Source organism: Bombina bombina, chromosome 11 (assembly GCF_027579735.1).
Source record: "Bombina bombina isolate aBomBom1 chromosome 11, aBomBom1.pri, whole genome shotgun sequence".
In the NCBI taxonomy this organism is placed as follows: domain Eukaryota; kingdom Metazoa; phylum Chordata; class Amphibia; order Anura; family Bombinatoridae; genus Bombina; species Bombina bombina.
This window is the reverse complement of record NC_069509.1, coordinates 135,133,319-135,160,309: the sequence shown is the minus strand read 5'-3', so window position 1 is coordinate 135,160,309 and position 26,991 is coordinate 135,133,319. Positions and strand designations below refer to the sequence as shown.

The window sequence follows — 26,991 nt, the reverse complement described above, 5'->3', positions numbered from 1 at the left end:
ATTACCAGTTTGTAGCTCTTCCATTCGGATTGGCTACAGCTCCAAGAATCTTCACAAAGGTTCTGGGTGCTCTTCTGGCGGTACTAAGACCGCGAGGAATCTCGGTAGCCCCGTACCTAGACGACATTCTGATACAAGCTTCAAGCTTTCAAACTGCCAAGTCTCATACAGAGTTAGTACTGGCATTTCTAAGGTCGCATGGATGGAAGGTGAACGAAAAGAAAAGTTCTCTCTTTCCACTCACAAGAGTTCCCTTCCTGGGGACTCTTATAGATTCTGTAGAAATGAAGATTTACCTGACAGAAGACAGGTTAACAAGACTTCAAAGTGCATGCCGCGCCCTTCATTCCATTCAACACCCGTCAGTGGCTCAATGCATGGAGGTAATCGGCTTAATGGTAGCGGCAATGGACATAGTACCCTTTGCACGCTTACACCTCAGACCACTGCAATTGTGCATGCTAAGTCAGTGGAATGGGGATTACTCAGACTTGTCCCCTTCTCTGAATCTGGATCAAGAGACCAGAAATTCTCTTCTATGGTGGCTTTCTCGGCCACATCTGTCCAGGGGGATGCCATTCAGCAGGCCAGACTGGACAATTGTAACAACAGACGCCAGCCTTCTAGGTTGGGGTGCCGTCTGGAATTCTCTGAAGGCTCAGGGACAATGGAGTCAGGAGGAGAGTCTCCTACCAATAAACATTCTGGAATTGAGAGCAGTTCTCAATGCCCTCCTGGCTTGGCCCCAGTTGACAACTCGGGGGTTCATCAGGTTTCACTCGGACAACATCACGACTGTAGCTTACATCAACCATCAGGGAGGGACAAGAAGCTCCCTAGCAATGATGGAAGTATCAAAGATAATTCGCTGGGCAGAGTCTCACTCTTGCCACTTGTCAGCAATCCACATCCCGGGAGTGGAGAACTGGGAGGCGGATTTTTTAAGTCGTCAGACTTTTCATCCGGGGGAGTGGGAACTTCATCCGGAGGTCTTTGCTCAAATACTTCGTCATTGGGGCAAACCAGAGATAGATCTCATGGCGTCTCGACAGAACGCCAAGCTTCCTCGTTACGGGTCCAGATCCAGGGATCCAGGAGCAGTCCTGATAGATGCCTTGACAGCACCTTGGACCTTCAGGATGGCTTATGTGTTTCCACCCTTCCCGATGTTTCCTTGTTTGATTGCCAGAATCAAGCAGGAGAGAGCATCAGTTATTCTAATAGCACCTGCATGGCCACGCAGGACTTGGTATGCAGACCTGGTGGACATGTCATCCTGTCCACCTTGGTCTCTACCTCTGAAACAGGACCTTCTGATACAGGGTCCTTTCAAACATCAAAATCTAACTTCTCTGAAGCTGACTGCTTGGAAATTGAATGCTTGATTTTATCAAAACGTGGTTTTTCTGAGTCAGTTATTGATACCTTAATACAGGCTAGGAAGCCTGTTACCAGAAAGATTTACCATAAGATATGGCGTAAATACCTATATTGGTGCGAATCCAAAGGTTACTCTTGGAGTAAGGTTAGGATTCCTAGGATATTGTCTTTTCTACAAGAAGGTTTAGAAAAGGGTTTATCTGCTAGTTCATTAAAGGGACAGATCTCAGCTCTGTCCATTCTGTTGCACAAACGTCTGTCAGAAGTTCCAGACGTTCAGGCTTTTTGTCAGGCTTTGGCCAGGATTAAGCCTGTGTTTAAAACTGTTGCTCCGCCATGGAGTTTAAACCTTGTTCTTAACGTTTTACAGGGCGTTCCGTTTGAACCCCTTCATTCCATTGATATAAAGTTGTTATCTTGGAAAGTTCTATTTTTAATGGCTATTTCCTCGGCTCGAAGAGTCTCTGAGTTATCAGCCTTACATTGTGATTCTCCTTATTTGATTTTTCATTCGGATAAGGTAGTTCTGCGTACTAAACCTGGGTTCTTACCTAAGGTAGTCACTAACAGGAATATCAAGAGATTGTTGTTCCTTCTTTGTGTCCAAATCCTTCTTCGAAGAAGGAACGTCTTCTGCACAATCTGGATGTAGTTCGTGCCCTAAAATTTTATTTACAGGCAACTAAGGAATTTCGACAAACGTCTTCCCTGTTTGTCGTTTACTCTGGTCAGAGGAGAGGTCAAAAGGCTTCTGCTACCTCTCTTTCTTTTTGGCTTCGTAGCATAATTCGTTTAGCTTATGAGACTGCTGGACAGCAGCCTCCTGAAAGAATTACAGCTCATTCCACTAGAGCTGTGGCTTCCACTTGGGCCTTTAAGAATGAGGCCTCTGTTGAACAGATTTGCAAGGCTGCAACTTGGTCTTCGCTTCATACTTTTTCCAAATTTTACAAATTTGACACTTTTGCTTCCTCGGAGGCTATTTTTGGGAGAAAGGTCCTTCAGGCAGTGGTTCCTTCTGTATAAAGAGCCTGCCTATCCCTCCCGTCATCCGTGTACTTTTGCTTTGGTATTGGTATCCCAGAAGTAATGATGACCCGTGGACTGATCACACTTAACAGGAGAAAACATAATTTATGCTTACCTGATAAATTCCTTTCTCCTGTAGTGTGATCAGTCCACGGCCCACCCTGTTTTCTTTCATGTAATTAACAAGAGTCCATGAGCTAGTGACGTATGGGATATACATTCCTACCAGGAGGGGCAAAGTTTCCCAAACCTTAAAATGCCTATAAATACACCCCTCACCACACCCACAAATCAGTTTTACAAACTTTGCCTCCAAGGGAGGTGGTGAAGTAAGTTTGTGCTAGATTCTACGTTGATATGCGCTCCGCAGCAAGTTGGAGCCCGGTTTTCCTCTCAGCGTGCAGGAATGTCAGAGGGATGTGAAGAGAGTATTGCCTATTGAATGCAGTGATCTCCTTCTACGGGGTCTATTTCATAAGGTTCTCTGTTATCGGTCGTAGAGATTCATCTCTTACCTCCCTTTTCAGATCGACGATATACTCTTATATTTACCATTTCCTCTACTGATTCTCGTTTCAGTACTGGTCTGGCTTTCTACAAACATGTAGATGAGTGTCCTGGGGTAAGTAAGTCTTATTTTCTGTGACACTCTAAGCTATGGTTGGGCACTTTATTTATAAAGTTCTAAATATATGTATTCAAACATTTATTTGCCTTGACTCAGAATGTTCAACTTTCCTTATTTTCAGACAGTCAGTTTCATATTTGGGTTTATGCATTGAATTATCATATTTTTTCTTACCTCAAAAATTTGGCTTTTTTCCCTGTGGGCTGTTAGGCTCGCGGGGGCTGAAATAAAATGCTTCATTTTATTGCGTCATTTTTTCCCATTCCTGAAACTGTCTTATAAGGAATTTGATCTATTTTGCTTTATATGTTGTTTTTTCTCTTACATATTGCAAGATGTCTCACGTTGCATCTGAGCCAGAAGATACTACAGGAAAACCACTGCCTGCTGGATCTACCAAAGCTAAGTGTATCTGCTGTAAACTTTTGGTAGCTATTCCTCCAGCTGTTGTTTGTAATAATTGTCATGACAAACTTGTTAAAGCAGATAATATTTCCTTTAGTGATGTACCATTGCCTGTTGCAGTTCCCTCAACATCTAAGGTGCAGAATGTTCCTGATAACATAAGAGATTTTGTTTCTGAATCCATAAAGAAGGCTTTGTCTGTTATTTCTCCTTCTAGTAAACGTAAAAAGTCTTTTAAATCTTCTCTCTCTACAGATGAATTTTTAAATGAACACCATCATTCTGATTCTTTGGACTCTTCTAGTTCAGAGGATTCTATCTCAGAGATTGATGCTGATAAATCTTCATATTTATTTAAGATGGAATTTATTCGCTCTTTACTTAAAGAAGTACTAATTGCTTTAGAAATAGAGGATTCTAGTCCTCTTGATACTAATTCTATACGTTTGGATAAGGTTTTTAAAGCTCCTGCGGTTATTCCAGAAGTCTTTCCTGTTCCTAATGCTATTTCTGCAGTAATTTCCAAGGAATGGGATAAATTGGGTAATTCATTTACTCCTTCTAAACGTTTTAAGCAATTATATCCTGTTCCGCCTGACAGGTTAGAATTTTGGGACAAAATCCCTAAAGTTGATGGGGCTATTTCTACCCTTGCTAAACGTACTACCATTCCTACGTCAGATGGTACCTCGTTTAAGGATCCTTTAGATAGGAAAATTGAATCTTTTCTAAGAAAAGCTTATCTATGTTCAGGTAATCTTCTTAGACCTGCTATATCATTGGCTGATGTTGCTGCAGCTTCAACTTTTTGGTTGGAAACTCTAGCGCAACAAGTAACAAATCGTGATTCTCATGATATTATTATTCTTCTCCAGCATGCTAATAATTTCATCTGTGATGCCATTTTTGATATTATTAGAGTTGATGTTAGGTTTATGTCTCTGGCTATCTTAGCCAGAAGAGCTTTATGGCTTAAGACCTGGAATGTTGATATGGCTTCTAAATCAACTCTACTTTCCATTTCTTTCCAGGGAAACAAATTATTTGGTTCTCAGTTGGATTCTATTATTTCAACTGTTACTGGTGGGAAAGGAACTTTTTTACCACAGGATAAAAAGTCTAAAGGTAAAAACAGGGCTAACAATCGTTTTCGTTCCTTTCGTTTCAACAAAGAACAAAAGCCTGATCCTTCGTCCTCAGGAGCAGTTTCAGTTTGGAAACCATCTCCAGTCTGGAATAAATCCAAGCCTGCTAGAAAGGCAAAGCCTGCTTCTAAGTTCACATGAAGGTACGGCCCTCATTCCAGTTCAGCTGGTAGGGGGCAGGTTACGTTTTTTCAAAGAAATTTGGATCAATTCTGTTCACAATCTTTGGATTCAGAACATTGTTTCAGAAGGGTACAGAATTGGTTTCAAGATGAGACCTCCTGCAAGGAGATTTTTTCTTTCCCATGTCCCAGTAAATCCAGTGAAAGCTCAAGCATTTCTGAATTGTGTTTCAGATCTAGAGTTGGCTGGAGTAATTATGCCAGTTCCAGTTCCGGAACAGGGGATGGGGTTTTATTCAAATCTCTTCATTGTAAAAAAGAAGGAGAATTCCTTCAGACCAGTTCTGGATCTAAAATTATTGAATCGTTATGTAAGGATACCAACGTTCAAGATGGTAACTGTAAGGACTATATTGCCTTTTGTTCAGCAAGGGAATTATATGTCCACAATAGATTTACAGGATGCATATCTGCATATTCCGATTCATCCAGATCATTATCAGTTCCTGAGATTCTCTTTTCTAGACAAGCATTACCAATTTGTGGCTCTACCGTTTGGCCTTGCTACAGCTCCAAGAATTTTCACAAAGATTCTCGGTGCCCTTCTGTCTGTAATCAGAGAACAGGGTATTGTGGTATTTCCTTATTTGGACGATATCTTGGTACTTGCTCAGTCTTTACATTTAGCAGAGTCTCATACGAATCGACTTGTGTTGTTTCTTCAAGATCATGGTTGGAGGATCAATTTACCAAAAAGTTCTTTGATTCCTCAAACAAGGGTAACCTTTCTGGGTTTCCAGATAGATTCAGTGTCCATGACTCTGTCTTTAACAGACAAGAGACGTCTAAAATTGATTACAGCTTGTCGAAACCTTCAGTCTCAATCATTCCCTTCGGTAGCCTTATGCATGGAGATTCTAGGTCTTATGACTGCTGCATCGGACGCGATCCCCTTTGCTCGTTTTCACATGCGACCTCTTCAGCTCTGTATGCTGAACCAATGGTGCAGGGATTACACAAAGATATATCAATTAATATCTTTAAAACCGATTGTTCGACACTCTCTAACGTGGTGGACAGATCACCTTCGTTTAATTCAGGGGGCTTCTTTTGTTCTTCCGACCTGGACTGTAATTTCAACAGATGCAAGTCTCACAGGTTGGGGAGCTGTGTGGGGATCTCTGACGGCACAAGGAGTTTAGGAATCTCAGGAGGTGAGATTACCGATCAATATCTTGGAACTCCGTGCAGTTTTCAGAGCTCTTCAGTTTTGGCCTCTTCTGAAGAGAGAATCGTTCATTTGTTTTCAGACAGACAATGTCACAACTGTGGCATACATCAATCATCAAGGAGGAACTCGCAGTCCTCTGGCTATGAAAGAAGTATCTCGAATTTTGGTTTGGGCGGAATCCAGCTCCTGTCTAATCTCTGCGGTTCATATCCCAGGTGTAGACAATTGGGAAGCGGATTATCTCAGTCGCCAAACGTTGCATCCGGGCGAATGGTCTCTTCACCCAGAGGTATTTCTTCAGATTGTTCAAATGTGGGGGCTCCCAGAGATAGATCTGATGGCCTCTCATCTAAACAAGAAACTTCCCAGGTATCTGTCCAGATCCCGGGATCCTCAGGCGGAGGCAGTGGATGCATTATCACTTCCTTGGAAGTATCATCCTGCCTATATCTTTCCGCCTCTAGTTCTTCTTCCAAGAGTAATCTCCAAGATTCTGAGGGAATGCTCGTTTGTTCTGCTAATAGCTCCGGCATGGCCTCACAGGTTTTGGTATGCGGATCTTGTCCGGATGGCATCTTGCCAACCATGGACTCTTCCGTTAAGACCAGACCTTCTGTCACAAGGTCCTTTTTTCCATCCGGATCTGAAATCCTTAAATTTAAAGGTATGGAGATTGAACGCTTGATTCTTGGTCAAAGAGGTTTCTTTGACTCCGTGATTAATACTATGTTACAGGCTCGTAAATCTGTATCTCGAGAGATATATTATAGAGTCTGGAAGACTTATATTTCTTGGTGTCTTTCTCATCATTTTTCTTGGCATTCTTTTAGAATACCGAGAATTTTACAGTTTCTTCAGGATGGTTTAGATAAGGGTTTGTCCGCAAGTTCTTTGAAAGGACAAATCTCTGCTCTTTCTGTTCTTTTTCACAGAAAGATTGCTATTCTTCCTGATATTCATTGTTTTGTACAAGCTTTGGTTCGTATAAAACCTGTCATTAAGTCAATTTCTCCTCCTTGGAGTTTGAATTTGGTTCTGGGAGCTCTTCAAGCTCCTCCGTTTGAACCTATGCATTCATTGGACATTAAATTACTTTCTTGGAAAGTTTTGTTCCTTTTGGCCATCTCTTCTGCTAGAAGAGTTTCTGAATTATCTGCTCTTTCTTGTGAGTCTCCTTTTCTGATTTTTCATCAGGATAAGGCGGTGTTGCGAACTTCTTTTGAATTTTTACCTAAAGTTGTGAATTCCAACAACATTAGTAGAGAAATTGTGGTTCCTTCATTATGTCCTAATCCTAAGAATTCTAAGGAGAAATCGTTGCATTCTTTGGATGTTGTTAGAGCTTTGAAATATTATGTTGAAGCTACGAAATCTTTCCGTAAGACTTCTAGTCTATTTGTTATCTTTTCCGGTTCTAGGAAAGGCCAGAAAGCTTCTGCCATTTCTTTGGCATCTTGGTTGAAATCTTTAATTCATCTTGCCTATGTTGAGTCGGGTAAAATTCCGCCTCAGAGAATTACAGCTCATTCTACTAGGTCAGTATCTACTTCCTGGGCGTTTAGGAATGAAGCTTCGGTTGACCAGATCTGCAAAGCAGCAACTTGGTCCTCTTTGCATACTTTTACTAAATTCTACCATTTTGATGTATTTTCTTCTTCTGAAGCAGTTTTTGGTAGAAAAGTTCTTCAGGCAGCGGTTTCAGTTTGAATCTTCTGCTTATGTTTTTTGTTAAACTTTATTTTGGGTGTGGATTATTTTCAGCAGGAATTGGCTGTCTTTATTTTATCCCTCCCTCTCTAGTGACTCTTGTGTGGAAAGATCCACATCTTGGGTAGTCATTATCCCATACGTCACTAGCTCATGGACTCTTGTTAATTACATGAAAGAAAACATAATTTATGTAAGAACTTACCTGATAAATTCATTTCTTTCATATTAACAAGAGTCCATGAGGCCCACCCTTTTTTGTGGTGGTTATGATTTTTTTGTATAAAGCACAATTATTCCAATTCCTTATTTTATATGCTTCGCACTTTTTTTCTTATCACCCCACTTCTTGGCTATTCGTTAAACTGATTTGTGGGTGTGGTGAGGGGTGTATTTATAGGCATTTTAAGGTTTGGGAAACTTTGCCCCTCCTGGTAGGAATGTATATCCCATACGTCACTAGCTCATGGACTCTTTTTAATATGAAAGAAATGAATTTATCAGGTAAGTTCTTACATAAATTATGTTTTTTAAGGCAGGTAAATATTTTTTAAATTATACTCCAGTCACCACTACACCCTTTGGCTTCTCCTTTCTTGTTGGTCCTTGGTCGAATGACTGGGAGTGACGTAGAGGGGAGGAGCTATATGGCAGCTCTGCTGGGTGAATCCTCTTGCACTTCCTGTTGGGGAGGAGTAATATCCCAGAATTAATGATGACCCGTGGACTGATCACACTACAGGAGAAAGGAATTTATCAGGTAAGCATAAATTATGTTTTTTTTATACATTGTAAAACGCTATACAGGTTCACAGTGTGGCTCCTTTATACCTCAATAGGATCAAGGGTTAATATCTCCTTCAGGCAGATTATTCGAACAGTTTGGGGTTTTATATCTGCCTAATGTGGTAGTTTTCTTCTGTTATGTGTGATCAGTCCACGGGTCATCATTACTTCTGGGATATTATCTGCTCCCCTACAGGAAGTGCAAGAGGATTCACCCAGCAGAGTTGCTATATAGCTCCTCCCCTCTACGTCACCTCCAGTCATTCTCTTGCACCCAAAGACTAGATAGGAGGTGTGAGAGGACTATGGTGATTATACTTAGTTTTTATAACTTCAATCAAAAGTTTGTTATTTTACAATAGCACCGGAGCGTGTTATTACTTCTCTGGCAGAGTTTGAAGAAGAATCTACCAGAGTTTTTTTCTTATGATTTTAACCGGAGTAGTTAAGATCATATTGCTGTTTCTCGGCCATCTGAGGGAGGTAAAAGCTTCAGATCAGGGGACAGCGGGCAGTTGAATCTGCATTGAGGTATGTAGCAGTTTTTATTTTCTGAATGGAATTGATGAGAAAATCCTGCTATACCGTTATAATGACATGTATGTATACTCTACACTTCAGTATTCTGGGGATGGTATTTCACCGGAATTACTCTGTAAAAGTACATTAAGCCTTTTAATAGGTATTTAATTCATGTTAAACGTTTTTGCTGGAATGTAGAATCGTTTGCATTTCTGAGGTACTGAGTGAATAAATATTTGGGCATTATTTTTCCACTTGGCAGTTTGCTTGTTTTGATTATGACAGTTTCGTTTCTCTCTCACTGCTGTGTGTGAGGGGGAGGGGCCGTTTTTGGCGCTCTTTGCTACGCATCAAAAAAATTTCCAGTCAGTTACACTTATATTTTCTGCATGATCCGGTTCATCTCTAACAGAACTCAGGGGTCTTCAAACTTCTTTGAAGGGAAGTAGATTCTCTCAGCAGAGCTGTGAGATTTATATAGTGACTGTGTTTTAAAACGTTGCTCTGTGATTTTTATGTTTAAAATTTAATTAGTGTTGCTTTACTAATGGGAACAAACCTTTGCTAACAAGTTGTGTTGTTTTTAAAGAGTGATGCTATAACTGTTTTTCAGTTCATTATTTCAACTGTCATTTGATCGTTTAGTGCTTCTTTGAGGCACAGTACGTTTTTGTTAAATAAGATTGTAACCAAGTTGCATGTTTATTGCTAGTGTGTTAAACATGTCTGATTCAGAGGAAGATACCTGTGTCATTTGTTCCAATGCCAAGGTGGAGCCCAATAGAAATTTATGTACTAACTGTATTGATGCTACTTTAAATAAAAGCCAATCTGTACAAATTGAACAAATTTCACCAAACAGCGAGGGGAGAGTTATGCCGTCTAACTCGCCTCACGTGTCAGTACCTGCGTCTCCCGCCCGGGAGGTGCGTGATATTATGGCGCCTAGTACATCTGGGCAGCCATTACAGATAACATTACAAGATATGGCTACTGTTATGACTGAAGTTTTGGCTAAGTTACCAGAACTAAGAGGCAAGCGTGATCACTCTGGGGTGAGAACAGAGTGCGCTGATAATTCTAGGGCCATGTCTGATACTGCGTCACAGCTTGCAGAGCATGAGGACGGAGAGCTTCATTCTGTAGGTGACGGTTCTGATCCAAGCAGATTGGATTCAGATATTTCAAATTTTAAATTTAAATTGGAAAACCTCCGTGTATTACTAGGGGAGGTCTTAGCGGCTCTTAACGATTGTAACACTGTTGCAATACCAGAGAAAATGTGTAGGTTGGATAAATACTTTGCGGTACCGGCGAGTACTGACGTTTTTCCTATACCTAAGAGATTAACTGAAATTGTTACTAAGGAGTGGGATAGACCCGGTGTGCCGTTCTCACCCCCTCCAATATTTAGAAAGATGTTTCCAATAGACGCCACCACACGGGACTTATGGCAAACGGTCCCTAAGGTGGAGGGAGCAGTTTCTACTTTAGCTAAGCGCACCACTATCCCGGTGGAGGATAGCTGTGCTTTTTCAGATCCTATGGATAAAAAATTAGAGGGTTACCTTAAGAAAATGTTTGTTCAACAAGGTTTGATATTGCAACCCCTTGCATGCATCGCGCCGATTACGGCTGCGGCAGCATTTTGGATTGAGTCTCTGGAAGAGAACCTTAGTTCCGCTACGCTGGACGACATTACGGACAGGCTTAGAGTCCTTAAACTAGCTAATTCATTCGTTTCGGAGGCCGTGGTACATTTAACCAAACTTACGGCTAAGAATTCAGGATTCGCCATTCAGGCACGTAGGGCGCTGTGGCTAAAATCCTGGTCGGCTGATGTAACTTCTAAGTCCAAATTACTTAATATACCTTTCAAGGGGCAAACTTTATTTGGGCCCGGTTTGAAAGAAATTATCGCTGACATTACAGGAGGTAAGGGCCACGCTCTACCTCAAGACAAAGCCAAAGCTAAGGCTAGACAGTCTAATTTTCGTCCCTTTCGGAATTTCAAAGCAGGTGCAGCATCAACTTCCACTGCACCAAAACAGGAAGGAGCTGTTGCTCGTTACAGACAAGGCTGGAAACCTAACCAGTCCTGGAATAAGGGCAAGCAGGCCAGAAAACCTGCTGCTGCCCCTAAGACAGCATGAACCGAGGGCCCCCGATCCGGGACCGGATCTAGTGGGGGGCAGACTCTCTCTCTTCGCCCAGGCTTGGGCAAGAGATGTCCAGGATCCCTGGGCGCTAGAGATCATATCTCAGGGATACCTTCTAGACTTCAAATTATCTCCCCCACGAGGGAGATTTCATCTGTCAAGGTTGTCAACAAACCAAATAAAGAAAGACGCGTTTCTACGCTGTGTACAAGATCTATTATTAATGGGAGTGATCCATCCGGTTCCGCGGTCGGAACAAGGACAAGGGTTTTACTCAAACCTGTTTGTGGTTCCCAAAAAAGAGGGAACTTTCAGGCCAATCTTGGATTTAAAGATCCTAAACAAATTCCTAAGAGTTCCATCGTTCAAAATGGAAACTATTCGGACAATCTTACCCATGATCCAAAGGGGTCAGTACATGACCACAGTGGATTTAAAGGATGCTTACCTTCACATACCGATTCACAAAGATCATTATCGGTATCTAAGGTTTGCCTTCTTAGACAGGCATTACCAGTTTGTAGCTCTTCCATTCGGATTGGCTACGGCTCCAAGAATCTTCACAAAGGTTCTGGGTGCCCTTCTGGCGGTTCTGAGGCCGCGAGGAATTTCGGTAGCTCCGTACCTAGACGACATTCTGATACAAGCTTCAAGCTTTCAAACTGCCAAGTCTCATACAGAGTTAGTTCTGGCATTTCTAAGGTCGCATGGATGGAAAGTGAACGAAAAGAAGAGTTCTCTCTTGCCTCTCACAAGGGTTCCATTCTTGGGGACTCTTATAGATTCCGTAGAAATGAAGATTTATCTGACAGAAGACAGATTAACAAAGCTTCTAAATGCATGCCGTGTCCTTCGTTCCATTCAACTCCCGTCAGTAGCTCAATGCATGGAGGTGATCGGCTTAATGGTAGCAGCAATGGACATAGTTCCCTTTGCACGCCTACATCTCAGACCGCTGCAATTGTGCATGCTGAGTCAGTGGAATGGGGATTACTCAGATTTGTCCCCCACTCTGAATCTGGATCAAGAGACCAGAAACTCTCTTCTATGGTGGCTTTCTCGGCCACATCTGTCCAGGGGGATGCCTTTCAGCAGGCCGGACTGGACAATTGTAACAACAGACGCCAGCCTTCTAGGTTGGGGCGCTGTCTGGAATTCTCTGAAGGCTCAGGGACAATGGAGTCAGGAGGAAAGTCTCCTGCCAATAAACATTCTGGAATTGAGAGCAGTTCTCAATGCCCTTCTAGCTTGGCCCCAGTTAAAGACTCGGGGGTTCATCAGGTTTCAGTCGGACAACATCACGACTGTAGCTTACATCAACCATCAGGGAGGGACAAGAAGCTCCCTAGCAATGATAGAAGTATCAAAGATAATTCGCTGGGCAGAGTCTCACTCTTGCCACCTGTCAGCAATCCACATCCCGGGAGTGGAGAACTGGGAGGCGGATTTCTTGAGTCGCCAGACTCTTCATCCGGGGGAGTGGGAACTTCATCCGGAGGTCTTTGCCCAAATACTTCGACGTTGGGGCAAACCAGAGATAGATCTCATGGCGTCTCGCCAGAACGCCAAACTTCCTCGCTACGGATCCAGATCCAGGGATCCGGGAGCGGTTCTGATAGATGCTTTGACAGCACCTTGGAACTTCAGGATGGCTTATGTGTTTCCACCCTTCCCGCTGCTTCCTCGATTGATTGCCAAAATCAAACAGGAGAGAGCATCAGTGATTCTAATAGCGCCTGCATGGCCGCGCAGGACTTGGTATGCAGATCTAGTGGACATGTCATCCTGTCCGCCGTGGTCTCTACCTCTAAGACAGGACCTTCTGATTCAGGGTCCATTCAAACATCAAAGTCTAACTTCTCTGAAGCTGACTGCTTGGAAATTGAACGCTTGATTTTATCAAAACGTGGGTTTTCTGAGTCGGTTATTGATACCCTGATACAGGCTAGGAAGCCTGTTACCAGAAAGATTTACCATAAAATATGGCGTAAATACCTATACTGGTGTGAATCCAAAGATTACTCCTGGAGTAAGGTTAGGATTCCTAGGATATTGTCTTTTCTACAAGAAGGTTTAGAAAAGGGTTTATCGGCTAGCTCATTAAAGGGACAGATCTCAGCTCTGTCCATCTTGTTACACAGGCGTCTGTCAGAAAATTCAGACATCCAGGCCTTTTGTCAGGCTTTAGCTAGGATCAAGCCTGTGTTTAAAACTGTTGCTCCGCCATGGAGTTTAAACTTAGTTCTTAACGTTTTACAGGGTGTTCCGTTTGAACCCCTTCATTCCATTGATATAAGATTGTTATCTTGGAAAGTTCTATTTTTAATGGCTATTTCCTCGGCTCGAAGAGTCTCTGAGTTATCAGCCCTACATTGTGATTCTCCTTATCTGATCTTTCACTCAGACAAGGTAGTTCTGCGTACTAAACCTGGGTTCTTACCTAAGGTTGTCTCTAACAGGAATATCAATCAAGAGATTGTTGTTCCCTCCTTGTGTCCAAATCCTTCTTCAAAGAAGGAACGTCTTCTACACAATCTGGATGTAGTTCGTGCCCTCAAGTTCTACTTGCAGGCAACTAAAGATTTTCGCCAAACTTCTTCCCTGTTTGTCGTTTATTCTGGACAGAGGAGAGGTCAAAAAGCTTCTGCTACCTCTCTCTCTTTTTGGCTTCGTAGCATAATACGTTTAGCCTATGAGACTGCTGGACAGCAGCCTCCTGAAAGAATTACAGCTCACTCCACTAGAGCTGTGGCTTCCACTTGGGCCTTTAAGAATGAGGCCTCTGTTGAACAGATTTGCAAGGCTGCAACTTGGTCTTCGCTTCATACTTTTTCCAAATTTTACAAATTTGACACTTTTGCTTCTTCGGAGGCTATTTTTGGGAGAAAGGTTCTTCAGGCAGTGGTTCCTTCTGTATAATGAGCCTGCCTATCCCTCCCGTCATCCGTGTACTTTTGCTTTGGTATTGGTATCCCAGAAGTAATGATGACCCGTGGACTGATCACACATAACAGAAGAAAACATAATTTATGCTTACCTGATAAATTCCTTTCTTCTGTTGTGTGATCAGTCCACGGCCCGCCCTGTTTTTTAAGGCAGGTACATATTTTTTAAATTATAATTCAGTCAACACTACACCCTTGGCTTCTCCTTTCTCGTTGGTCTTTGGTCGAATGACTGGAGGTGACGTAGAGGGGAGGAGCTATATAGCAACTCTGCTGGGTGAATCCTCTTGCACTTCCTGTAGGGGAGCAGATAATATCCCAGAAGTAATGATGACCCGTGGACTGATCACACAACAGAAGAAAGGAATTTATCAGGTAAGCATAAATTATGTTTTTTTTTTTTTGGCTCATAGGCTGTATGTTTTTGGCTTGGAACAAACAGGTTTCACTTTCTTTTTTAAAATGTTGCGCAGCTCATAATAGCTTGGCACCCTTTTTCATAGCAGGGGAAGTCCTGTCTTACGTACTACGTGACCGGGTGCAGTCACTTTCATTTCCTAAGATCCTGCTGCAGACATCACTCCTGAGGAGAGCGTTTTCACTGTTAGCTGTCTAGGTCTAAGAGGTGGTGAGTGTCTCAGCCATTGGGAGTATTAAGGTGCCTTTTTTTAAATAAGTGTTTCTTTTTAATTGTCCTTCTGTGGGTATATTCAAAGCTATGGAGGACTCTTGATACTACATTAAAAGATTCCGCCCCTTCTGTACTGATTAATAATTCCTTTTTATATTGTGAGGAGGCTGTGGTTTGCCCGCCTGCTCAATTTTGTTCCATTTGCCTAAACACTGTTCTAAAGTCTAAGAAGGGAGACAAGCCTGCTAATACTCATAGCACTATTAGCCCTTCTGAGCCGTCTACTTCTCAGGAATCTGGGTCCTGAGAAATTACTACCCTCTCTACATTACTCGCTCCACATGCAGTTCCCCACGGCTCTACTAATCCTCCATCTTGTGGGGGATTTTTTCCAGCGGACTTTACAGTGCAGTTACAATTGTCGGTGTCTGCGGCCCTGAGTGCCTTACCTCGCTCTAAAAGAAGGCAAGAGAAAGGTTAAACATAGTTCTCCTGACCTTAAGTCATCTAAGTATTTGTCGGATTTAGCTACTATATCCCAGCTATCTGAGGATGAGTTAACCTCTGTAGCTTCAGAGGGTAAACTTTCGGAGACTTCAATTATTAAATTTCCTTCAGCGGAGGAACCCTCCTTTAGATTAAAAATTGAGCGCCTGCGTTTTTTATTAAAGGAGGTTCTGTCTACTCTAGAGGTTCCAGAGGCTACACTCCATGAGGAGCCTAAGATTCCTAAATTAGACAGGGTTTACGAAGATAGGAAGGTCCCTCTGACTTTTCCTGTGCCACTTAAGATGGCAAACATTATTAGTAGCGAATGGGAAAGAGTAAGAACTTCTTTTTCCCCCCTTGTCTACTTTTAAAAAATGATTCCCTGTCCCTGACTCTCAATTAGATTTGTGGGGATCCATCCCGAATGTGGATGGCGCTATTTCCACTCTGGCTAAGCATACTACTATCCCTCTGGAGGATAGTTCTTCATTTAGAGAGCCTATGGTTAAAAAAATGGAAACTTTTCTGAGGAAGATGTTTCAACATACAGGGTTTTTATTTCAACCAGCGGCAGCTGTAGCCGCAGTTGCTGGAGCAGCTACCTACTGGTACGACACTCTGTTGGAGCTCATTGAGGTGGAGACTATCCTAGAGGATATTCAGTAGAGAATTAAGGTACTGAGAATTGCTAACTCTTTCATCTGTGACGCAATATGCAGATTATTCGCATAAATGCAAAGGCTGCTGACTTTGCGGTTCTAGCCCGCCGGGCTCTCTGGTTGAAGTCTTGGTCTGTGGATATGACTTCTAAATCCAGACTCCTTTCTCTTCCCTTAAAGGGGAAGATTTTATTTGGTCCAGGGCTGGACTCCATTATCTCTACAGTTACCGGAGGGAAAGGTGCCTTCCTACCGCAAGTTAAGAAGAATAGGCCTAAGGGACGGCAACTGTCTAATTTTCGTTCTGACATGCCGCAACGACAGCAGTCCCCTTCCAAGTCAGAGCAGCCCAAGAGTACTTGGAAGCCCGCTCACTCCTGGAATAAGTCTAAACAGACTGAGAAGCCAGCAGAGAACAAATCGGCATGAAGGGGCAGCCACCAATCCGGGATCGGATCGAGTAGGGGGCAGACTGTCTCTTTTTTCAGATGCTTGGTTCCAGGATGTACAGGATCCTTTGGTCCTGGAGGTTGTATCTCAAGGATAAAGGATAGGATTCAAGAACTGTTGATAACACCTAGGTGTCCAACCTTAGGGGGCGCTGGATAGTAACTAATAATATAATGAGCAAATTCTAAATGCAGAATACAAAGATCTATCACAAATGTGACAATTTGTGTGTAAGATATAATTGATATAAAAGGATGGTCACAATATAACCTATATAGATAAAATACATATGCATAAAAATACAGACAAAATGATTCTAATTAACAGTCAAATACACCCATAGTTGATATATAACTTAGCTGAGTCTTTGTCAGAATGTTGGGAGACAAAGTCCAGTATACAGAATTATCCTGATATATTCCTCAGTTGTAATGACTCATCTGTATATAGTCATCCAAATGTGGCCAGTGATAAACTGTTCAGATGTGATGGGCACCTCCTCTCATGGATATACAGCAAAAGACAGGAATCTGTGAAAAGAATCACAAAGAGAGAGGGCGCCTCCTAGTGCAACACTGCGAACGTAATAATATAGCAGATCTGTGATAAAATGGTACTCACAAATGGAGCAGCACCAGTGTGCTAAATGGTACAAGCTGGGGAATCACAGTGACCCAGCTACACTGATCCTGCAACAGGATGATGGGATCCAGGATATCCAAACGATGTGGTGAGAAAGATAGGCTCAGGCTTCCATGTGATACAACATATTTATTAAAATGGTTGATAAAAGCAGAAGGTGTGTATGCTTCACCCAAAATATAAAAACAAATGTTGACAGATCGCAACGCGTTTCTCAGCCAAACTGACTGTTTCCTCAGGCATCTCTCAAGTCTCATTCGCCCAGGAGCAGATTCCTACTCTCCAGTCTTTCGACAAGACCAGAAAAGAGGGCTGCCTTCTTAGGTTGCATACGGGATCTCTCCTCTTTAGGAGTAATTGTCCTGGTACCTACAGCAGAAAGAGGTTTGGGGTTTTATTTAAACCTTTTCGCGGTTCCAAAGAAGGAGGGAACTTTCCGTCTAATTCTGGACTTAAAATGCCTAAACAAGTTTCTGAGTGTTCCCTCTTTCAAGATGGAATCAATACAGTCAATCCTGCCTCTGGTTCAGGAAGGACAGTTTATGACCACAATAGACCTGAAGGATGCATACCTTCATGTTCCGATTCACAGGGAACATTTTCAGTTCCTGAGGTTTGCTTTTCTGGATCAGCACTTCCAGTTCATAGCTCTTCTGTTTGGCCTAGGTACTGCTCCAAAGATATTTACAAAGGTTCTGGGGGCTCTTCTAGCCGTTGCCAGAACACAAGGTATTGCAGTAGCGCCTTACCTGTACGATTTCTTGGTACTAACACCATCTTTTCAGCTAGCGGAAGAACATTCAGAGTCCCTTCTCAGTCTTCTTCGATCACATGTATGGAAGATAAACTTGGAAAAGAGTTCTCTTACTCCAAGTACAAGGGTGAATTTCCTGGGAACTATAAAAGACTCCATATCCATGAGAATATTCCTCACAGATCAGAGACGTTGCAAGCTAACCTCTGCATGCCTTGCCCCCCAGGCCTCCTCGGGACCCTCAGTGGCTCAGTGTATGGAGGTAATCGGACTCATGGTGTACTGCATGGACATCATTCATTTTGCCAGATTCCATCTCAGACCATTACAACTATGCATGCTGAGACAATGGAACGGCGACCATTCAGATCTGTCTCAACAGATTATGCTAGACAGCCTGTTGAGAGACTCGCTCTCCTGGTGGCTCTGTCCAGATTATCTGTCCCAAGGCACGTGCTTTTTGAGACCGTCCTGGGAGATTGTGACTACGGACACAAGCCTTTCTGGCTTAGGAGCCGTTTAGGGTGCCAAGAAGGCACAAGGTCTGAGTCCTCCCTTCCGATCAATATTTTGGAACTCCGGGCAAAATTCAATGCCTTAAAGGCCAATCAGACAATATAACCTTGGTTGCCTATATCAACCATCAAGGGGGAACGAGAAGTTCCTTTGCGATGAGAGAAGTATCTCAGATACTATGGGTGGAGACTCACAAATGTTTGCTGTCAGCGATCCACATTCCGGGTGTGGACAACTGGAAAGCAGACTTTCTCACCAGGCAATCCTTTCACCCAGGGGAATGGTCTCTTCATCCTGAGTTGTTTGTAGAGATATGCAGCGAGTGGGGGGCGCCGGAGATAGAGCTCATGGCATCCCGCCTCAATACCAAGCTACCCAGGTACGGGTCGAGGTCGTGGAATCCTCAGGCGGAATTAATAGGTGCCCTATCAGTAACATGGGGGTTCAGTGTCATATATCTTTTTCCTCCATTACCGCTTCTCCCTTGTGTGGTTGCTCGCATCAAGCAGGAGCGAGCATCTGTGATTCTGATCAATCCATCATGGCCGTAAAGGACGTGGTTTGCGGATCTGGTGGGGATGTCCTCATCTCCTCAGTGGAGGTTACCTTGTCTCAGAGATCTGCTGATACAGGGTCCCTTTGTTTATCAAAATCTAGATTCTCTGAGGCTGACTGCGTGGAGATTGAATGCTTAGTCTTAGCCAAAAGAGGGTGTTATCGACACTCTGGTTCAAGCTCGTAAGCCAGATACTCGTCGTATCTACCATAAAGTGTGGAGGACTTACTTGTACTGGTGTGAGTTGCATGGTTTTTCCTGGCATAAGGTTAAGGTTGCCAGAATTTTATCTTTTCTCCAGGATGGACTGGAAAAGGGCCTATCTTTTAGTTCCCTGAAGGGACAGATATCTGACCTGTCGGTGTTACTGCACAAAAGATTGGCTGAGCTTCTGGATGTGCAGTCCTTTGTAAAGGCGCTGGCCCCGTTTGAGCTTATGCATACTGTTGACATTAAATTGTTATCTTGGAAGGTACTTTTTGTTGGCTATTGCATCTGCACACAATTTCTGAAATTTCTGCTTTGCAATGTGATCCCCCTTATCTGTTTTTTCATGCTTATAAGGCGGTTTTATGCACTAAACTAGGGTTCCTCCCTAAGGTGGTATTGAATCGTAACATTTATCAAGAAATTGTTGTTCCTTCCTTGTGTCCTAATCCTCCTTCTGCGAAGGAACGTTTGCTTCATAATCTAGATGTGGTTTGGGCCTTGAAGTTCTATCTTCAGGCTACTAAGGAATTCAGACAATCTTCCTCTTTGTCATCTATATGGGGAAGTGTAAGGGGCAGAAGGCTACTACGACTTCTCTATCTTACTGGTTGCGGAGTGTCATCCTCTTAGCTTATGAGACAGCGGGACGACAGCCTCCTGAGAGGATAACGGCTCATGCCACTAGAGCAGTGGCTTCATCTTGGGCTTTTAAGAACGAAGCCTCAATGGATCAGATTTGTAAGGCGGCAACCTGGTTCTCCTTACACACTTAAATTTTACACGTTTGATGTGTTTGCTTCGGCTGCAGCAGCTTTCGGAAGAAAAGTTTTGCAGGCTGTGGTGCCCTCAGAATAGGGTCCACCTTTTTTTTCTGTTCCCTCCTGTTATTCATTCAGTGTCCTCTGGAGCTTGGGTATAGTTTTCCCAACAGTAAGAAATTAAGTTGTAGACTCTCCCTGCTGTATGGAAGGAAACATAATTTATGCTTATCAGATAAATTCCTTTCCTTCCTGGCAGGGAGAGTCCACGACCCCACCCGTAATTTATTTTTTTGATGGGCGGCCTCCTTTTTATATTATTTATTCTGGCGCCTTTTATACCCTGATGTTTTTCCTTGTTCCCTCTGCAAAATGACTGGGGGATAGGGGAAGTGAGAGGGATATTTAAACCTTTGGCTGGGGTGTCTTTGCCTGGTGGCCAGGCGTTGTATTTCCCAACAGTAAGGAATGAAGTTGTGGACTCTCCCTGCCAGGAAAGAAAGGAATTTATCTGGTAAGCATAAATTATGTTTTTTTCTTTCCTGATTCAGATAGAGCATGCAATTTTAAGCAACTTTCTAATGTACTCCCATTATCATTTTTTCTTCATTCTCTTGGTATCTTTATTTGAAAAGCAGGAATGTAAGCTTTGGAGCCCGCCCATATTTGGTTCAGCACCTGGCTAGCTAAATTTAGCCACCAATCAGCAAGCGCTACCCAGGGTTCTGAACCAAAAATGAGCCAGCTCCTAAGCTTACATTCCTGCCTTTTAAAATAAAGATACTAAGAGAACGAAGAAACATTTATAATAGGAGTAAATTAGAAAGTTGCTTATAATTGCATGCTGTATCTGAATCATGAAAGAAAACATTTGGGTTTCATAGCCCTTTAAATATCATTATGTATTTTGCCCACTTTAACTCTTAAAATTGTGTTTGTTCCCACTGACCCTACAACGGTTTCATATATAGTAATGCATTATCCTGCATATAACACAGGATTTGTCTTTTACGTCCCTATTAAACTACATGAACAAGGAAGTAGACATTAACGCAGTACATTAAACGTAAGACTCATTTGCACACTGGAGGAAACGCTGTCAAATAAGTTTTCTTCCATGCGACAATCTTTCACTTTGGATGTCCCATCTTCAGCTTAGATGTTAATGCTAAAGTTTCTGTTGTTTTGACTAACTGGTCTGCTTCCTTTCACAGAGCTGGAGCTATGAAGGTTCAGGAGAGACCCTTACGGATGACTTGCCAACGTTTAGCCTTACTCCATTTGAATACATCAGCAATGTAAGTGATAATAAGTAATCAGCCTTTTGTGGTTTATTGTAGGTAGATGCTGTACTCACATTATTCTCATCCCAGATTGGACAGTATCTCATGTCCCTCCCTCTGCACTTGGAGCCTTTTGTTACCCCCGAAGACTCCTCCTTGGAGCTTGCATTGCACGCTGGGAAATTACCATGTCCTCCTGAACAAGGTAAGCATGCAGCAAAAAACAGTTCTTCATTATTTTCATTATTTTGTGCTATATTCAACAAATAATAATCAAACCTTATAGAAACTTAAAGGGACATTCCAGCCAAAATTGAAAGCCACATGGATGCATTTCAGTTTTGAATGGAAGCATTTTTGTAATGTACATATAAGCTGCTTGTACCATCTGGTAATGACTCAATTTGTTAATTGCTGACATGATACAAGCCCCACTGGTGCTCTGAGCAGCTGCATTATTTAAAATGTTGGTGCACTGAGCATATCTAGCTATGCTTTACATGCACGTGCAGAGAAAACTGTTAATACTAAACCAGTGATAACTTTTACTAGAATCATTGTTGTCAATACAAGTATATTGCAAATATGTTTTTATTTAAAGATGTAATTAATTTATGTTGATTTAAATTTTGACTGGAATGTCCCTTTAACCAAACATACATGTAGACATTTTCATACACACGTATCAACCACGGAAAGCAGCCAATTCTAACATTTAAAACCAATCGCATGCTTTTTATGAAGAGTTAAAAACATTTGTGTGAAACTAATTTGTATTTTCAGGACGATCTTTTATGGTTTGCTTTACAGATGTTTGGTGACAAAATGTCAGAAAAACATACGTAGGTTTTGTGTTTTTCCTGGCATATGACATTGGATAGTAAAGCATGGATGAATTCAAGTACTTATAAATACAAGTTTCTATAAATATAAGTTCCGAGCACATTTTAAATGAATTCAATTTATTTCTAACAATGGACAAGTGTAACTAATTTTAAATACAAACAAACAAAGAAAGCCGTGCGCTCTGTCTTCCCCATGCCATGCACTTAGATGAATGGCACATAAGAGAGTGGAGATGACGTCAGATGCTCAGTGTCAGTGCTCAAACCAGTGGTTTCGTCCACAACCCCAAAAGTGAATCAAATGACAGAAAGTCCAAAGAACAAAATCCACAGATCAGCTACTTATATAATAAAAGTTTTATTTTATAAGTAGCTGACCTGTGGATTTTATGCTTTCTGTCATTTAACTCATTTTGAACACTTTGGAGACAGCTTGGACTTTAATTTGAGGTTTCTTTTTTCTTTTATTGCTTTATAATTTTATTAGCCATTTTCAAACATGAATGGTTTATTTTATTTTTTCATATATGGATCCACTACCCTATCTTTATAGAAGTGCTTCTGCAAATGAAGCCTGTACCTACTAGCCTTAAAGGGACAGTCTACTTGAATATTTTTATTATTTAAAAAGATAGATAATCTCTTTATTATTTCCCAATTTTGCATAACCAACACTGGTATTATTATTAATACACTTTTTACCTCTGTGATTACCGTGTATCTAAGCCTCTGCATACTGCCTCCCTATCTCATATATAACTCCACGGGAGTGAGCACAATGTTATCTACATGGCACGTGTGAGCTAGGCTGCCTTGTTGTGAAAAACTGTCAAAATGCACTCAGATAAGAGGCGGCCTTCAAGGGATTAGAAATTAGCATATGAGCCTACCTAGGTTTAGCTTTCAACAACGAATAACAAGAGAGCAAAGCAAATTTAATGATAAAAGTAAATTGGAAAGTTGTTTAAAATGACATGCCCTATCTGAATTATGAAAGTTTAATTGTGATTTGACTGTCCTTTTTTTGAGAATGTGTTTCTGTGTGTGGCAGGTGAGGAGAGCCCTGAGTTAGACAACATGGCAGACTATTGGCTGGGATCTCTGGCCCGTGCCACCATGCAAACCTACTGTGATGTCATCCTGCAAATCCCGATGCTAACACCACACTCCACCAAGCAATTAGCAACAGATATCGGTGAGACTTATATCTGCACAACCATGTAAAACGAATGTAATTAAAAGGACATAAAACTCAAAATGTATTTCCTCATAAAAATCTGTGTGTAGTAAACCTTAAAAAAAATCCTCTGAAATTTACTTTTATTATTTAGAGATTTTTCCACAGCCCCAAAAGTGATTGAAGTGAATCATTGAGGATTTAGAAGTATAACCCTGCAAAATGCTACACAATGAGCAGGCAACTGGAAGTCGAGAAGTGGTCATAAGACCACGGCTTCCTAACCTTTCGAGCACCTCAGAGGCAGACTTCAAACAATCAGGACTGATCCGTCCGGTATGATTGACAAGTCAGGCTCTTGTGCAGTTTATTGCAAGAGAACAGAGATACACAAGAGATTTCTTGTGCAACTTAAATTCCAGTATCAGATGCTGTCTTGCTCCACATAAACGCAGATAGACATGGTCCGACTGTATAGTAATAAATGGTGGGCCGTAGACTGCAAAGACTTTAATACTCATTCTTCCTGGGATAGTAAATCTATTTCAATTACAACTTCTAACTTGATGTGTTAGTTGGACACTTCGTTATTTGTTAAATACAGAATTTATTTCACATAGTTATGCAAGTTAAACACAAACAGCTTCCCTGGGAGGAAAGAATGTTATTTAATCTTTTAATAAACTCTCTCGCTACGTCTGTCACCGTACATATTTAGCTGAGTAATTGAAATCTAAGGAAAATCAAACGCATTTTTAGCCTGTCTGTGCTAACTTTGTGTATGATTCTTAAATGGACACTAAACACAAATGTTTTCTTTAATGATTCAGATAGAGCAGGCAATTTGAAACAACTTTCTAATTTACTCCTCTTATAATTTTTTCTTTGTTCTCTTGCTATCTTTATTTTAAAAACAGGAATGTGATGCATAGGAGCCGGCTCATTTTTGGTTGAGAACCTGGGTTATGCTTGCTTATTGGTGGGTAAATGTAAGCCTCCAATAAGCAAGAGCTATCCATGGTGCTGAACCTAAAATGGGCTGGCTGCTAAGATTTACATTCATGATTTTCAAATAAAGATAGCAAGAGAACGAAGAAAATTGATAATAGGAGTAATTTAGAAAGTTACTTAAAATTGCATGCTCTATTTGAATCATGAAATAAAAGAATCGGGTTCAGTATCCCTTTAACTCAGCGAAATACTTTGGGTTTAAGCACGACATTGTCCCTGCAATGAGGAACTCATTTGAAGTCGGTAGCATTTTGTATGTGACTACTGTACAAACCTTTTAATAAAAAAAATTCTAACTAAAACAAATAAAATACAATCAGGTTCCATTCATTTTGCCTGTTTTGTATTTACTAGACTATCTGATCAATGTGATGGATGCCTTGGGATTACAGCCTACTCGGAATCTCCAGTACATTGTGACTTTACTGAAGACAAAACCAGAAGATTACAGACAAGCTGCCAAATCATTGCCCAGGAAACTTACCTCTTGTGTGGCAGCAATGAGAAGCTTTGAGTATTAGCTTTTAATAATTTAACTTTTATTTCCAAAGGCTTTAAAGGTGCCGTAAAGATGGACATTTACTGACTTTCCAAGTCTAAATACTGTAAATTATGTTTCCTAATAAATCTTTAAATATTGTTTTGTATTGTGCCTATTTTATTTTTATTATAGTTTCTTATTTATAAAACAAAATGAAGATACTGTTTGAAGATAATCAGGGCCCAAGATTTTGAGAATAATCCTGGCATTTGTCAGTTAAAGTAATTACTTTAAAAAAATATATTTTTAGATTTATTTCCTATGGCATGGAGAGTCCATGATTTCATTCCAGTTACTAGCGGGAAGTCAACTCCTGGCCAGCAGCAGGAGGCAAAGAGCTCCCCAGCAGAGTTGTTAAGTGTCACTTTCCTTACCCATAATCCCCAGTCATTCTCTTTGCCTCTATCACAGGAGGATGTGCGAAGATGGTGTCTGAAGATATTTAATCCTTTAATGGGTCCATGTAAATCTCTTTAGTAAGGTTCTGGGGGCGCTGCTTGTAGTGGCCAGATCCAGGGGCATTGCGGTGGCTCCGTAAATGGACGACATCCTGGTTCAGGCGCCGTCGCTCAGCCTCACAGAGGATCATTCGAGGGCTCTTCTTCTTTTGCTCCAATCTCACGGTTGGTAGATCAATTCAGGAAAGAGATCCCTGGTTCCCAGCAACAGGGTGGAGTTCCTGGGCACGATAATAGACTCTTTGTCCATGAAGATATTTCTCACAGATCAGTGATGCAGGAAGCTTGCGTCCACCTGTCTTGCCCTTCAGTCCTCCACAAGCCCATCGGTGGCTCAATGAATGGAAGAGATAGGTCCCATGGTTTCAAGCATAGAAGTCATCCCATTTGCCAGGTTCCATCTCAGACCTCTTCAATTGTGTATGTTGAGACAGTGGAATGGCGATCATTCAGATCTATCACAGCTGATATCCGTGGATGCTCGAACTCGGAACTCCCTCTCTTGGTGGATTTGTCCGGAGCAGCTGTCCATGGGGACATCCTTCCTGAGATCATCCTGGGAGATTGTGACCACGAACGCCAGTCTGGCAGGATGGGGAGCTGTTTGGGGTGCCAGGATGGCACAAGGAAAGTGGTCCAGGGAGGAGTCTCTCCTTCCGATCAACATCCTGGAACTACAAGCAATTTACAATGCTCTGAAGGCATGGCCTTCTCTGGGGTCGGTCAGTTTCATCAGATTCCAGACCCACAACTGCTTGCTTTCAGCGATTCACATTCCAGGTGCGAACAACTGGGAAGCGGACTTTCTCAGCAAACAATCCTTCCATCCGGGGAATGGTCTCTTCACCTTGAGGTGTTTGCGGAGATTTGTCTCAGATGGGAAACGCTGGAGATATATCTCATGGCGTCCAGACTCAATTGCAAGCTACCTTGATATGGGTCGAGGTCCAGGGATTCCCAGGTAGTGCTGATAGATGCCTTAGTGGTTCCTTGGGGAATTCAGCCTAGCTTACATTTTTCACCGTTACCACTTCTACCTCGTGTAGTGGCACGCATCAAACAGGAGCGAGCCTCGGCCATTCTGATTGCTTCTTCGTGGCCGCGGAGGACGGGTTTGCGGATCTGTTGGGGATGTCATCCCCTCCACTGTGGAGGTTACCCTGTCGCAGGGATCTGCTGTCACAGGGCCCCTTTCAACATCAAAATCTAGATTCTCTGAGGCTGACTGCATGGAGATTGAATGCCTAGCCTTAGCGAAGAGAGGCTTTTCTGAAAGTGTGATTGATACTCTAATTCAGGCAAGGAAGCCAGTCACTCGTCGCATCTACCATAAGGTGTGGAGGACTTACTTGTCCTGGTGTGAGAAGCATGGATATCCTTGGCATAAGGTGAAGGTAGCCAGGATTCTGTCCTTTCTCCAAGATGGTTTGGAGAAAGGTCTTGCCGCTAGTTCCTTAAAGGAACAGATTTCGGCTTTATCAGTCTTGTTACATAGGAGACTCGCTGAGCTCCCTGACATTCAGTCTTTTGTTCAGGCTCTGTCTAGAATCAGGCCTGTCTTTAGACAGTCGGCTCCGCCTTGGAGCTTAAATTTAGTCCTTAAGGTTTTGCAGAGGGTTCCGTTTGAACCTATGCATTCCATAGACATTACGATTCTGTCCTGGAAGGTACTCTTCCTGTTGGCTATTGCATCGGCACGCAGAGTATCTGAACTAGCTGCCTTGCAAAGTGATCCTCCTTATCTGGTGTTTCATGTGGATAAGGCTGTACTTCGCGCTGGGTTGGGGTTTCTCCCCAAGCTGGTGTCTAGCCGTAACATCAATCAGGAAATAGTTGTTCCTTCTTTTTGTCCTAACCCTTCTTCATAACCTGGATGTGGTTCGTGCCTTGAAGTTTTGTTTTCAGGCTACAAAGGATTTCAGACAGTCTACATCTCTTTTTGTGGTGTATTC

At 42.1% G+C, this 26,991-nt stretch overlaps 1 protein-coding gene across 1 annotated transcript in view; it reads left to right on the top strand.

Moving 5' to 3' along the window:
• COG7 (component of oligomeric golgi complex 7) overlaps positions 1–24,680 on the top strand; it is a 336,481-nt gene extending 311,801 nt beyond the window's left edge. Inside the window, exons 15-18 of the mRNA XM_053694578.1 lie at positions 20,939–21,022; positions 21,098–21,212; positions 22,904–23,047; positions 24,395–24,680. Coding sequence (XP_053550553.1) covers positions 20,939–21,022; positions 21,098–21,212; positions 22,904–23,047; positions 24,395–24,561 — 510 coding nt within the window. The 3' untranslated portion in view covers positions 24,562–24,680. The remainder of the gene's footprint in view (positions 1–20,938; positions 21,023–21,097; positions 21,213–22,903; positions 23,048–24,394) is intronic.
• The last annotated feature ends 2,311 nt before the right edge of the window (positions 24,681–26,991 follow it).